The following is a 15,479-nucleotide window of genomic DNA, read 5'->3' as shown; positions in this document are numbered from 1 at the left end:
AGTGAAGCATTTTGGCTAATTAAATTATTCTGAATTTGTTCAAAATGCATGCAGAAAATTAACAGTAGGCTTGTTGCATATCTGTTCAATTAAAAAAAATCCTCATGTCAGTTCTGGAATATGGAAAACTATGTCCACTAGTTGCTGCTTCAGGAAGAGCTGATGTTATTTTATTTTTCAAGGAAAAATGGCTTTGAGAACCATTTTGCTAGATAGATACGACAGCTCAAAATCATAAAATACATAAGAATCCAATTGTGTAGCTGATAACTTTCTTTTTGTGCACATAAAGACATTCTGTGAATATTAATGACTCTTGATACCTCTCTGAAGTAAGAGTTATTTTTACTTTAGACATGTTAAGGCAAAGAGATGTTAAAATGCTTTCATTACCTGTGAAGGTGGTGAAAGAACTGAGAACAGAAATCAGATGGTCTGCATTACGTTTTTAAAATGATATGATTTTTTTTTTCCATCTCTTTGTACACCAGTACTTTCCCCCAAACTATGGAACACAAAACCCTGAGATTTGAACCTGGGTTTAAGCAATGTTGCTTAACTATTATCCTGATTGAATCTTAATGTTCTTCTACAGGCCTTAGCAATACTACACCATCATTATTCTTAATTTTTTACAAATAGCTAATTAGTTTTGATATATACCTTTTTCTCTTGCAAATTAAGGCCTCATTTTTTCTTTAATTATTTTTTTCCCCTCTCTGTTATGAACAAATAACATTGTTAAAACTGTCTAGGATGGCAATAGCAGTCACTCTCTAACTTTCAGCTGTTTAACAGGGATACAGCTGCAAAACTGCTGTACTAAATGGAAGGAAACAGTCAAGTGTTTCCACTTTTTTTCTCTTCTATAATTTGAATTAAGTAAATCCTAGGAGTAGCACTGTTTCAGAAATTACAAGGTATGGGCCAGCAGAATGGTGCTCTGATTCTAGTGTGTGTGTGTTTTCTGTCACATCTGGGTTTCTGCACACCTTCTAGGATTTCATGGGAGATGATAGAAAACTTGTAAAATAAATTACAGCAGAGAAGTTTTCTTTGCAAAAACTTTCTGTGTAGGAGAATTAATCTTTTACGTGCATGAAACAAAAATTGAACAAGAAAACATAATTTTCCCATGATTGTTTTCCATTACTTTTAGAAATTAGCCATTTATTTATATGAGAAATGTAATTCAGAATTGAAGAAGGATAAAAAGTATCAGAAAACTGAATTAAATTATTAAGTTATGCACAATGAATAGATTACTTTTTCATATATGGATATCATTATATATGATTTAGTCAGTCTTTTTCATGTTAAACATTTTCATATTCTTCAAGCTTTCAGAAGTTATTACGTAAATAACAGGGATTTGCCAAGATGCTATAATGCAATTAATTTGAAAGTTAATATTGGCAGATGTAGTCTAACTCATTTATGGGAAAAATACTTTAGGAATATGAATTGAGAATTTTCTTTTGAAACTATAATCAGAACTGAAACTGTGCTGCATTTTGTTGGTCTAGATGTAACAGTATAATCATTGTGATAAATTTGAAAATGTGCCAACAATCCAAAAGTCTGTTGTTGTGAAGTTCATTTTCTATCCTGATAACTGCCAAATCATGCTTTCTGGTTTTGATAAATGCCATCTTTGGCTCTTGTAGCATGGGGAGTAATAAAATTTATAGCAGAGTTCCATTGTCTTTCTCCATTACTTTAAGCATAAATTACTTTTCCTCATTTTCAGGGTAGTCATTCCCAAGTTACCATTTGCCTGCCATTCAGACAACTATTTCTTGAGTAATGCTGATAAAGTTAGAACACAAATAAATGCAGCTCTCCAAGTTCTTCCCTATGCCGCTATTTCAGCCCAGGGTTGCTCTTTCTGCAAACATCAACAGAGCCTCATTCTTATAATGTAAGCATCTACGTTGTGTTGCCTTTTACTGTAATATCCAAGGAAGCCATGACAATGAGTTAAGAGGATAATTTGTTAAAATAACTGTGTGCCTTGTTGACTAACAGGGTTTCATCCTTTTCAGGTAAAGGGGTCAGGAGATACAGCTTCCCTATTACAGACAACTGTGTCACGGTGTGGTTGCAGGGAGTATGGAGCTACTGTTGACAAAGGTTTTTTTTTGTGTTTTTTTTTTTTTTTTTTTTTCCTTTTTTATATGTGGGTCAGACTAACCTATGTAGAGGAACAAAATAGTATGTTTTAAAACATAAGTGATGACAAATATATATATTCAAAACAAAACAAAACAAATTTAAGTGTTTTTTCAGAAGGCTGTTAGTGGTATTTTCATCACAAGGATTATTTTTCAAACAAGTTACTCTGAAGCACTGGAAGAATTAGACTCCAGCAAGTGCAAGCACACCAGAAGCCAATGAGCTTGTCAGGGCCAGCACTGTAATTCAGAGTCAGGTTGGTCTGAAGAGTGAGCAAGTACACAGTGAGAGCAAATTACAGCTATTATCTTGCAGCCATGGTACAAACAACTTCATAAAGAGCATTGCCTTTACCACCATTGTTGAATTTAAAATAATCACTGCTGAAGATGGGTTGCAGAGACATGAAATTTCTTTGTGAACTGTATTCACCTTGCTCACAGCTGGTTTTCAATGGGCTGCTGTCATGATTAATGTTTCAGTATCTATAAAGCAGCTACTTTGATAATTAAATATTAGTATCTTTCACTAATTTTTCATTAATTTTAAAGAGACATTAATCTTTTCTGTTCATTATTAATACACCATATTGATAACTTAGAGATACTTTTTTAGGTTAAAAATATTTCCAAAGGAAATCATGGGAATAGGAAAAGTAAAACAAGAAGTTATCTCAATATAGGATACACGTAACAAATGATTTTCTCTCTGAAGAGGTACTGTGAGAGAATAAATTAGTTTATTTATTCATTAAACTTTAAATCTAAAAGAATGTTTAAAGTGCATAAAAATGTCTTTAGCGGACTGTGATTGAACTTCCAGACTTTTTCCACAACCACTAAGCTCTGAGTAAAAAGTACGAAAAGTGACTATTACAACGCTTTTCATGATCACAAGCTTTATAATTTTTATTTTTATCTCTAAATTTGTGCTTCTTTGCACTTTTCATGTGGGAATCTGTGCTATCCACGCAAATGTTCTACATTAAAAAGTATATGATATTATCTTGACTGTCTTCATAGGTGTGAGTTTATATTCAATTCAATCAATCATTAAAATGAGAGGCATTGTTCTATGCCTCAAAAGGTGGAGGGAAGGATCATGACTTTTTTTTTCAAGTTGATTTTCCATTTCCTTTTCCAACTCAGACCTTTCATGGCTCATCAGAGGTATTGTAACAAATCTAGGATTTAATTGATATTACTAGGAAGTAGCTTTACGTATGTATGTTTCATATTTGTAATGTAAAAATACCTCTTTGCAGTTTTAGAATCACATAGTGAGAACCACTTGATCAAAAATAATTTACAGGGGATAAAATCTGGATGTGGTAATTAGTTCTGAGCAGTGTATTACCTAATACGTAGCTTGTGTTCACATTTTTCTCAAGAATATAGATAAAATTGGGAGCATCTTATGTGTAGTGTTAGATTTCTGTTGCACTGGAGACTCTGTCTCCTGGAGGAAACAACAGTCTAGGAAATGCAAAGATGATACGTGCTTTCTTGGTTCAGTCTTTTGGAGTTCAACACCAACAAACTAAAGTCTGCTGAAATTTTGTACTTTTCACTCCTCACCCCCTGGAGCCTGCATCCATTCAGATGGCAATGTTTGCTCAGTACAGATTGAGACTAGCTAAGAAATAATTCTATTTCTGTAATGAGTATTCTTATGCTAGACCCCTGAAAAGCAGATATATAGAAGGTAGTCGTATAAATTGCATGTACTCAATCTGTATGCCTCTGGTAGGTAAGGACAAATCTGTGAATACTATGTGTAGCTTAGGCTGTCAGTTAAATACAGCTTGGGTTTGTTTCTTGCTGTTAATACAGCATGGTTTGTCAGATAGCTATATATCAGACAGTGACATTTAGAAAACAAATATATATATATATATATACATATATCTCCTAGAGAAGTTGGGATTCTTAAGAATATTTTGCCTGTGCAATTTAACTTCAATCATAGGAGTCATCCTCTTCTAGATCTGAGTCTCACTGTAAGGTAGCAAGGAACATTTAAGAACTTTGTCTACTTTATGAAAAGGTGATGGGGGTATGTAGTGATGCCGTCACCATAATAATGCATATGCCATTAAATACACCAAAATAATAAACTTTGGTGTCATAAATGTAACAAAATATAACAAAACAGTTCTGTAGACAATTTGTTTGAGGTAAAAATTTATTCCTGATTTATACTTGTATTTTCATTATCATCTGAAATAATTGGAACATAGCTTTCTTTGCTAATCAGCACAGCATATCACTGTGGCATTGGATTCTCTATTCGGAAATAACAAGTAGTAGCCAACTAAATGTCTGCAATAAATACATGGCAACCGTATTTTGCTGGTCTGCATTTACATATCTGATCTTATTAATAACCCTTTTGAAGTATTAAGGTTATCTCAATAAAAACAAAAATTTCTAAAACAGTATCTATGTTCAATTTAAAATATACAGCATCTGATGTAAGAGAATACCAGAAATAGTTGTTGTGTTATGGTTTAGAATAAATAGCAACTGTAATTACTGACTGTAATCAGTGTATGAAGTATATTTGTTGTAACAATTTTCACTTTATAAAAAGACTTGATAATGAAGAGACTAAACTAGATCTTATCATAGACATCCTTTCTCTTCCCCAGCGATCCCAAATTCTCTGTTCATATAAATTTGATATGTCCAGTACATGAAAAGATAAATCTAGTTTATGAGCACTCAAGTGTAATTTCTACTTTCTGAAGCCAAATGTTGTTAGGAAATACATTATTTGAAATGTATGATTTCTTATAATATTTTCAGTTTTTGAGGTATTAGGAATGTTTACATAAAATGCATTAACAAAGGTAACATTTTACAAAATCTTTAGATACTCCCTTCTTTATGACTTTCCTTAATTGCCCTACACAGAAAAATAAACAGTGTCTAGAACTGCAGTCATTTTTGGCCTTAATCTGAAGATCAGATAAAGAAATTTTATGGACCAAACCACTACAGAACAAATAAAATATTTGCCTCATAAAGCAACCCTGTTGGTGTTACAAGAAGTTAATACTCTCTTCTTCTTCTTTTTTTTTTTAATTTATTTTTTTTTCATTTAAGCTCTTTCTAAGAAATCAAATTCAAAACAACCTTGTGTTGTGTGTTTCCTTTTCAGGTGATAAATGCAAACCTACTGAATACACTAAAGTCAAAAATATGTTATTGGATCTACAAAGTCGGAGATACGTTGCTCAATCAGAAGATAAACACGTTGATGAGAAAATGGCTTTAAAGAAGATTCTTGTAGATCAAATGTTTAATTATTTTGATTCAGACAGCAATGGACTTGTGGACACAAATGAATTATCTCAGGTAAGATTTAGATTTTGTTTCCATTAGTCGTGGTAGATATTTGTTTGCTTTTGTCCAAACTTATACGTGGAATATTATGTCTCAGTATGCTTTCACTTTAGAAAATATGTAAGAATCTTTGAAGTGGAAAACTTAATTCAAGAATTTTGGAAAAAAGTGAATTATTCAGGAATTCTGTGGTAGTCATTGAGAAACGAATACAGTGCTTTAAAATATACATGGGGATACAAACACTGTAGCTTGCTTTGGCCGTGAAATGTTTTATTGTCTACTGTATGCTATCATAAAATTCAACTGTATAGATGTATTTTAGCAGTAAAAAAAAGAAAAAAGTTGTTTTAAAGTATTTCTGTAATGCTAAATGGGTATTACTGCTTTATGCAAGTAGTAAAAAAAATTAGCGCTGAAGAAATACAGTATCAGTTTTGAATAGAGTTCATGGTGTCTCTAAACAGCAAGCTTTATTAACTAACTAAAGATTTACACCAATAATTGTTGTTCCAGAAATCATAGCAGCACTAGTTATAGTCAATCCAAAAGAGCTAACTATTAAGTGTTGTTATAGTGAATGTATTTTGTAGTGTAGAAATCCATTTTTGAAAAATCTAGCCATATTAATGTATCAAATACTAGGCAGCCATAGAAAAAATCTTTCAGAACTTCTGCTTTTAAGAGAAATTGGTGCCTTTATATATTTTACAAATGATACTTCTTATACTACATAAATATATAGCATACATAGATACATAGTAATCACAGATATAGATGTACAAATTACATTTAATACATATAGGTATGTACCATTAACTCTTGAAATAGAAAGTTACAGTAATTGGTGTATTGTTTGGTAATATAAAGAAACTGAATTTTAGATCATCCTCTATTGTACCACTTGAAAGTAGTTTGGCTTCTTTGCCATAGTCCCCATATGGCTACTGTAACTACTGGAAAATAGCTGGATACTTTTACCACTAAAAATCCATTATCTAAGTATTAGTGAACCGTAATGTTTCCAGTAGAGGAACAGGACTAAAGTACTACTACTGAAGGTCAGTATCAAAAACTTTTTTTGCATGATTTATAGGTGTATATATAAAGAAAAAGAAATTATGATTCTCTACATAAACTTTGCCTCTTATTTCTTTCTTTATGCCAACCTTAGTTAAAAAACAAAAATCTTCCATTGTGGTGTTTTCAACCAAGTTATGCATACATTCTCCATGTACTTCTATAAAATTAATTTATAATGGCATCTGTATAGTAATGATTTTTCACCAGCATGGAAACTGGTCAAACGGCCTTAAACCCCAGTCATGGAACTTTGTTCTTTTTGCTAAAATTCATAGCAGAACATCAAATTATTCAATTCAAAGAATAATGTAAAATAAATTCATTGTTCATGCTGTATGGTTTGTTATTGTATGTTTTGATGAGACACAAAGAGCTAACCTGTTGCCCTCAGAAATCATTCTTCAGTCATTTTGAACAAAATGAAAATTAAATGAACACATTTCTCTTGAAGCCTTCTTGATAGCAGAAGTTTCAACTGCAAACCTTTGTCTCCCACTCGTATGATAAAAGGAAACACTGAATCACCTTTGATATCCATAATAGTGTTCAGCTTTGCAGTTAAGCCCCAGCTCCTCTGTAATCTCAGTATTCGTAAATTTTAGCCTTTCTCTGATGGGGTTTTTAGCCTACACAGTTTTGGATAACAAACTAAACATGTGACTCAGTTCTGTCCAAAGACTCAAAACAAGAAAGCAGATGAAAAGAATTTGGTGTAATATCTTCAAATTAAATGTGCTGTTTTTCAGGGCATTATTAGTGATTGTTGAAAACTTGACATGTTTATTTTGCTCTGGTTCAGCCAACCAAATGCTTTTTGTTCTTATTGAATGAAAGTTTGATAAAGCATTACTTTTTTTTCCTAGTGTCAAGTGGGATTATATTCTTGCTCTCTTCTGGCCTTAATATATGTGAAGTATTTCTAAACATTGGACTTGCTATAGGGAGGAGGAAAGGAAAAAGAAGACTCAGTCCAGAAGTTAGCGATTTATAAAATGATAGTGGTCCCAGGCACTGAGAGAATGCTGGACCCATTAACTTTCCTGAGAAGATGACTACATTTTACCACGTATCTGTCTCTTTTTCCAGTGTAGGGGGTAAAATGTTTGAAAGGTCTTGGTACTTCCTGAGGAAAAAATAGGAGTCATTGCTTTACTCTCAAAAATGTTATTAGGAGTAGAAGAATTTTCATTGGTTGTCCTCAGCCAAAATTTTGCAGTGTGCAGGTCTATCATAAATAATACTGCCTTTCTGCACTCTAATAATTTTGAGACCATGACAAATACTATATTAAAGAAAAAAAGGGGTCCTACGGTTAATTTATGTTCTAAATTAATATTGAACTAAAACTTCACTTGTTAATGAATATTGTTAATATTAAATCTCCTCTGTTTTCCTGTGCAGTGACTGCAAATTCTTTGATGGAATTATGTTATACGTGTCCATCTAGACATGCTACCTCATATAAAATGGAAAGTAATCAGCTGGAGATTGGAAATTATGACACCAATGCTACAAATGTATTGATGCATTTTGGATCAGAAATCATAATAAAGTTTTTGTCTTTGCATGTTGAAGCAAGGGAAACAAATTCTACTCTTCAGGAAAAGCAAAATTGTTACTTTTTTAAAAAAGAAAGCAACTTCAAATACTGAAAAAGTAAAAAAAAATAAAAATAAAATAAAATAAAAAAATAAAGTAAAATAAATAAATCTAAAAAATTAATAATTGGCAGGCCATTACTTATTTTCTTTCATTTGAACAATTTTGCCATCTGGATAGATTTTTTTTTTCTATGGCTGTATAGTCTAAATCCAAATTGTATTTCAAGAATAATTATTACATCACTACACAGTGTAAAGGTTAAACAAGGTAGTCTGCAATGAAGATAGAGAAACTATGGGATAATGCAGGTTAACCAGGCAGGTTAAGTAAACATTTTCTAGTCATATCTACAAGATTTCTAGTAAATCGAGGTGGTTCCATGAAAGATTTTTCAATTTATTTTTGTTGTTGTCGTTTTTTTTTTTTTTTTTTTTTTTTTTTTTTAAGCTCTTTGAAAGAATATAAATCTAAAATAAAGTAAGGTAAAGTAAGGTAATTGATTCTTTATAGGAGAATCATGGTTACCTATGAATATTCAGTTGTTAAGCAACTCATTTATATTCTCTCAACTCAGGCAAAAACAAACTGTGTTGTAATACAGAGTTATAAATTGAGCTTCAATTTTTCTGTTACTATAGACTGCCTGATTGCTATATATTTTTGTTGCCTATGCAGAAAAGAAAAAACACCAGAAGTGATATGAGGAGACATGGGAACAAAATATATTCTTCTAGTGGTGAATGCAATTATTCCCATATGGTAGAGTTGCCATTTTAGAACAGTAAACCTTTTCTGTATGCCACCAATGAAAGATATTAGCATCCTTACTTACAAACTAATATCTGTAATTTTAAATACATTTATCTTATTGACCAGGTTAACATACTGTGAATGAAAGATGTTACATTTTTTTTTAATAAAAATTTATCCTCACTTCTGCGTTTTACCTTGATGTTTTCTTAGTGGCATTTGATTACAGTTATTGAGATCAAACCAAATAATGATGATGATAATAAACAACCAAATGAAACACTTAGGAAACTACAAAGTTCACCGCTGTTTCATGGAATGATAAGTGGAGGTTATGGTTATATTATTACTGTGAGATAAAATATGCCATTTTCATGTATTAGTCTTCTATGCTTCAAGAACAGGTTATATGAAAGATTTCTTATAAAGTGTGATGAACCTTTAAATCACTATTATCACATATATCACATATCCGTCTGTTTGCAGGTAAATACACAAGGCTGGTGTTTGTGTATGTAGGATCTTTACATAAAGCATCGATTCAAGACTTTTAATGTTAAATGTTTTTAAAAAAAAAAACAAAAAAAACAAAAAAACATACTTGAATAGGAAATGAAATACTCTTGTATTTATGGTTATGTGTGGATAGGTGTACTTATCTGTAAACATCTAGACTATGTCATACCTCAGCAGAACACATAGTCTGAGTAGAGCTGTATCTATAAACAACTTGTTTACAATATATCAGTTTAAAAAATGTAATCTGAAGGAATTATAGATGTAATTGGTTTAGTTAGTACAGCATTAATTGCTATTAAATGTAATGGTAAGATAACATTTTAATTACTTTCTTCCGGTTGTTAAGCCTTTAATTTCCTTCTTTTCTCAGATTTGCTTCAACAAGTGTCAGTTATTATATTTGCTAACAAACTGGTGATTTGTTGTTTGAGATCAGATTTTTTATTTGACCTGGCCTGAATGCTCTATCTTTTCATTCAAAGATTAAAATTCCTAAACTGTGCTCCCTGTGGTGGTGAGATCTGAGGGGGGAAAATAATAACAAAAATAACAATTTTTACAAAACAAATGGTCTCACAATTAGCCATAAGCAGAGCAACAATTTTGCTTTGTTTTGCTTTACCTTTTACCTGTTCTTATTATTGAAATAAATACTCCATTATCTTTATGGAAATGCAAAGTAAAATGTTCTAGCATAAATGCTTGCGAGCGTACTCTTGTATGAATTTTTGTCTCTGAAGTCTGAAATCAAATAATCCCATGTATAGCACAACTTGTATGGCACGATCATAAAATTGTGCAGAACATCTTAATCAGGCTTTAACCTTCATAGTAAGAGTTTGTTTCTAGTATGACTCGCCTTTTTTTTTTTTTTTTTTTTTTTTCCAGTTTCTATACTCCCTCTGTAACTAATCATTTTACTATCTAATTTAACCAATTTGTAGACAGACAAGGTTTAAAGAGTTGGCTCAAGAATCACTTCACTCAAATTTTACTTTTCCTTCTTCTAAAGATGAAGGTTAATTTAATCTAAAACTAAAGGAACACTGTTATGTCATCTAATCTAACTTGTTTATCATAGACATGAAATTTCATTCAATTGATCCTATACTTTTAATTGAGAAAATAACTCGATTTTGTCTGAAGTAAAAAAATGTGCACAGAAAAGTGTGAAGCCTTGATTCGAAAACATCAAGGGTCCCATGATTTAAGGTTAATTGCCCAGATTATGATGATTATTATTTTGAGATATGTTATTCTTTTTTTCATCTGCTTTCCTCAAAAAGTATCTATAGATTTAACACTACAGTCAATCATTAGTGTCCCTTTAAAAACAAAACAAAACAATACCATAAAGATTGATTTTTCTCAGCTCCCTTGATGACTTCATCAAGCTTTGAGTTACTTTTTTGGATCATTTCTAACTTGAAAAGTTCCATTCTAGCTTCTTTACAGTAAATTTAATCTGTGCAAGAGAAAACTGACTGTTGCGTTTTAGCACTGTTCCCACAACTGGAACACACAAATGCAAAAATTGCCTTTCTACCTCCAGTTACCTTGCTACATTTCCAAAGATCATACTGCTGGCTTAGGCTACAGAATGATCCTCGAATTTATGAGACTGCCTTATCCACAGCAAATCCCACTCATTTTCAGATAAAAATCATTCATCTGCTTTCCAGGGTACATTTATGCTCATTAAGTCTATGTCTAGGTTCTTGTTTTTAGAAGAATGACCTTACATTTGGCTCTGTGAAATCATAGATCCTTTCCCTGAAAACATCTAACCATGTGATCCATTTCATTCCATATGCTGCACTGTCCTTCTCTTCATTATTATTCACCTCACCAGTATATACCATCTGTCTTTATTTATTTATTTTTAAATTATCAAAAAGAATTGGGATGAATTTTTGGATCTTCAAAATCCCACTGGATTCTTTCAGCATAAATGATTCCTTAGTGACACCTATTATTCAGGTTTTGCAATTACTGACATTTTTATTTATTCAATATGTGCATTATTGGTATTGCACAATATTATTATTTTCTTCTTGTAATGATATAGAGTGTGAAATTAAAATTACATTCAAGAAGCTTTTATGTTTAGCAAGGTACCTTTGTAAATTAAATCCCTAACATAAGTGAAACAAAATGAAAATGTTTTGAAATGAAAAATTTTGCTGTATTTCTTAGAATGTGGTGTTAAAAAAACTATGTTGGGACAGCATTTAGAAATATAAAAAATATTCAGTCTTCACTTATGAATTCTACTGTTTATTTCTTGAACTGCTACTGATAATTTTTCTTGCCCTGTTTGATTTTTTTTTTTTTTTTGTGCTGTCATTTTATGTCCCACCTTATGGAATCTTACTGATAAGTGAACATTTATTAAAAGGTAATGTCAACAAGAAAAAGATGGTGAGTTAGGGACTCCTGAGAGCAGGCAGTTTGGTTCTGCTGATTTTAAAATACTTGGCGCTAACCTAAGTTCCTAAACACGTTTTTTGTTTGCTAATACCTCAGTAAGTAGTAAGCTTTGCTCTGCTAATGTCTCATGTAGGTTGCAATTTCAAATGACAGTCAATCTTATCAAACTACAGTTTCAGACTGAAATGAGTAATTCCAATTTCTCTTTTCGAAATCCAAATCCCAACATGTTAATGTAATGTAATGCTCTGTAATATATCTCTTGTGATAGAAGGAGAAAAAAAAAACAACCAATCAACCAAAACTCGTCAAGATGCATTTTGGTTTTAATCAGAGAGTTAGTTGATCTGATCATCCTGATCACCTGTGGAGCCAGGAAATGGCTGGATCTGCCACAGGAGAATTCCTATAAGGCAAGAATTAGAACTACGCTCTTAGCAGCAAATGACAGTTAAATAAGACCAATCATGATATGAAATCACTTCTTCACCTTTTAAAATATGTCCTTATGGATATATTGGAGGGGATCTATATATTGATCAAAACTGAGTGAAATTTCCAAAAAAATCCCCGAAGTGTATTGCTAATGTAAACATAATTGTATATAAACCAATCTCATATCTGTAATCAAAATGATGGTCTTGCTAGAGATGAGACTTAAATGCCAGAAAAAAAACATAGCCATCTATAGTATAATTATTGGAAATATCTCAAATATTCTGGCTAATCTTTTAAGGAATTTTTGTTATTAATAATTATTTTATACTGTTACTGTTATTTTAAAAATATAAATGTTATTTTTAAAATAAAATTGAACAATTATTAAATGAAAAGTATCACGATACAGTTTTTAGCTCAAAGGACAGAACCTAATATTCAATTAAACCACAATACAGTACAGTGTTAAAGGTAAGTGTTGGTGGGCTGCAACAACACGTTTTATTATCCCACCTTAGGTGTAAGGTTTAATCCCAACTGAATCTAATGGGAATACTTGTTTTTAACAACTTCAGACTAGCTTTTATAGGAGGAAAAAAAAAGTAAAGACACGGTGCTTCTCACCAGAAATGTTTTGTTTTCATGAACCAGCTGTGATTTTAAGCACATTCTGTAGCTTGAAAGCTCAAAGATTTTTCACAGTGAAGTTCTCAACACACACTGCTGTATCTTTAGTACTGCTTGTTTGGGAAAAAAAAGTAACAATGGACTTAGTTATTAATTTTTCCCATTTTGTCCTTTATGTAGCAGCTGTAAGATCTACACAATTTCATTTATTTTTTAATTCAGTTTGATGTAAACCTAATAAACAGGCTGTTAAAGGATGAGAAAAGTAGCTAGTGCCAATGTTCAGGTAGCATAGCATGCATCTTTCATTAATAATAACTAAAGGTGTTTTCATGGCAATTTTTCTTATCTGTAAGAATGGTTTTCATGCTTTCTAATGTGTTAGCAAGGTTATTGTATTTTATAATGCTTTTAAATTAATGTTTGTGTCCTTTTTTCACTGTGATTGTCCTTTTGTTCTCTTTCATGTTTAGAAATTTTCTATTTACATGAATAATAACTGAATCTATTCCTTTCTATTCCTGCTGAATCCTTTGCAGAGCAACTGAAACATAAAAGCCTCTGTATTCCTTGCTTTTCAGAAGCTATCATATAATAATACAAATATAATGGTTTTGCAGGTTTTGGGGGGGAGACATATAGAGGGCTGGAGGAGTAATTATTTTATAAATGAATGAACCATATTCACTTTCATTTTTCCATGTCTGGTATGAAACTTGAAACTGTGCAGCCATTAGGAGGAGCTGCATTAGGTTTGGTTCTTTCAGTTATGTGAAAATGTTTTTTTATACATACACCATGTAAAATTAAAATTCTAAATATTTAAGATAATAAATAAATCTTCAGAATTCTTTGGATATAGCCCAGGTAGACATCTACAGCACATGCAGACTTAAAATCTAATTGGTGCATCGCTTAAAGAACATTTCTCTGGGTGAAGTTCATTTGAGTTAAACTCTAGTAGCTGTTAATTATGATCTGTTTACAAAGTGGATGTGCCCCCATAGAGAAACAGGGGTCTTTTCAGGTCAACTACTTCTATAACAGGTCCTTGAGAAGATAATAGGCTTCTCAAAAGCCTCTAAGAATCTGATACAATTAGTAGGGTAATCAGAGTTTATTTTAGTTAATTTTGAAAATGTCTTAATTGTTTTTTGTGGTTAGGAATTACTCAGAAGAAAAAGACATTGTGCCGTGTGTACTTGGGAAATTATTCTCTCATGGATATTTGAACGTTCCTTAATCAGCATTCATATACGTCTCAAGTAAAATCATCTTTATCATTCAGAGCGTCTTTATAGTGTTTCTGTCTAGCCACATTATATATGTTCTCTACGCATTCTAAAAACTTTTGGTTAATCTCAGCGAGTCTGTCCTAAAGGTATTAACTTTTAAAACAGCAATAAATAATTACAAAGTATCTGGACATTCCTGACTTTACACAGTTGCAGTTCATTGCCCCACAGCAACCTTAAAATGATCTATTAAATGATTATTAGAAACAATTAATTATACCAGAGAACTCTAAAAGCTCAAATGTAATTTCATGGTTATAATTTTCTTGTCAGGTAATAAAACGGGATGAGCTTGGCAAGGATCTGTCTGACTGCTCTCTGTTCGATTTGCTGAAATACGATGATTATAATAGTGACAAGCACCTAGGTCTGGAAGAATTCTATAGAGCTTTTCGTAAGTACAAAGATTAGCCTATTCTTCTTTCAGTTTTTTCTATTTCTTGCTTTATCTTTCTAAAATGGTATTTTTTTATTTTTAGATTTTGATACATCAAGAGGCTGTACTTAAACAATGGGTATAATTTAGCAGTCATGATACTGTAGAGAACTCCTTAGCAGAAATCAATAAGAGATCCATTAGTGTCCTGATTTCTGAGGTATTTTGGTAATGGAGAATTCGTAGATAATCTTTCTCAACGCCAACATGCATTGAAAAATCTGTGTTGTGCACAAGTGAAAACTAGTGCAGTCAGAACATTGCTATAGCACTGAAAAAGGTAGAACACATCCCTGTACCCTTTCTTTATAACTGATGATAAAACTATTTCTGATGAACCCAGCAACAAATGCACTACTTCAATTCGGTGCTCTCAGTCTTCGCAGGACTCCCAGAGAGGTACAGATTTGTGGTGTAGTTTTGCCGGGTGCTTGTTCTTTGCCACTTTGACTGAGACAAATTAATACAGTACATATGGACACCTTAACGAAGCCACTGGAGTATGGGTCAATGTGATAGTGCGTAGAAGAGAGAATTAAGATGATTTGTAGTCCAACATTCATTTCTCTATATAAAGCCTTTTAACAGATTGTCCATGTATTCATAACATGGTTTGAAAATTAAACCTCAAAAAGTTTCCAGTTCATTGTGTGCCCAATAGCCAAAGGAATGTGGAATACCATTAGTATCTGTAATTATGGCACAACAAATACTCTTTCAGTAAAGCTAAAAAATTAGCTCTAGTTACTGCATTTGGTCTTGAGAGAGTTTGATTTT

General features: G+C 31.9%; 1 protein-coding gene across 5 annotated transcripts in view; it reads left to right on the top strand.

The window, feature by feature from the left end:
* Window positions 1-15,479, top strand: part of FSTL5 (follistatin like 5) — a 428,524-nt gene that overhangs the window by 295,746 nt on the left and 117,299 nt on the right. For all 5 annotated transcript variants that reach the window (XM_084517700.1, XM_084517699.1, XM_084517702.1 and 2 more), the window contains 2 exons: window positions 5,338-5,534; window positions 14,540-14,660. In XM_084517700.1, coding sequence (XP_084373826.1) covers window positions 5,338-5,534; window positions 14,540-14,660 — 318 coding nt within the window. The remainder of the gene's footprint in view (window positions 1-5,337; window positions 5,535-14,539; window positions 14,661-15,479) is intronic.

Source organism: Aythya ferina (assembly GCF_964211825.1).
Source record: "Aythya ferina genome assembly, chromosome: 4".
Classification (NCBI taxonomy): Eukaryota; Metazoa; Chordata; class Aves; order Anseriformes; family Anatidae; genus Aythya; species Aythya ferina.
This window is presented reverse-complemented; position numbering and strand designations above follow the sequence as displayed.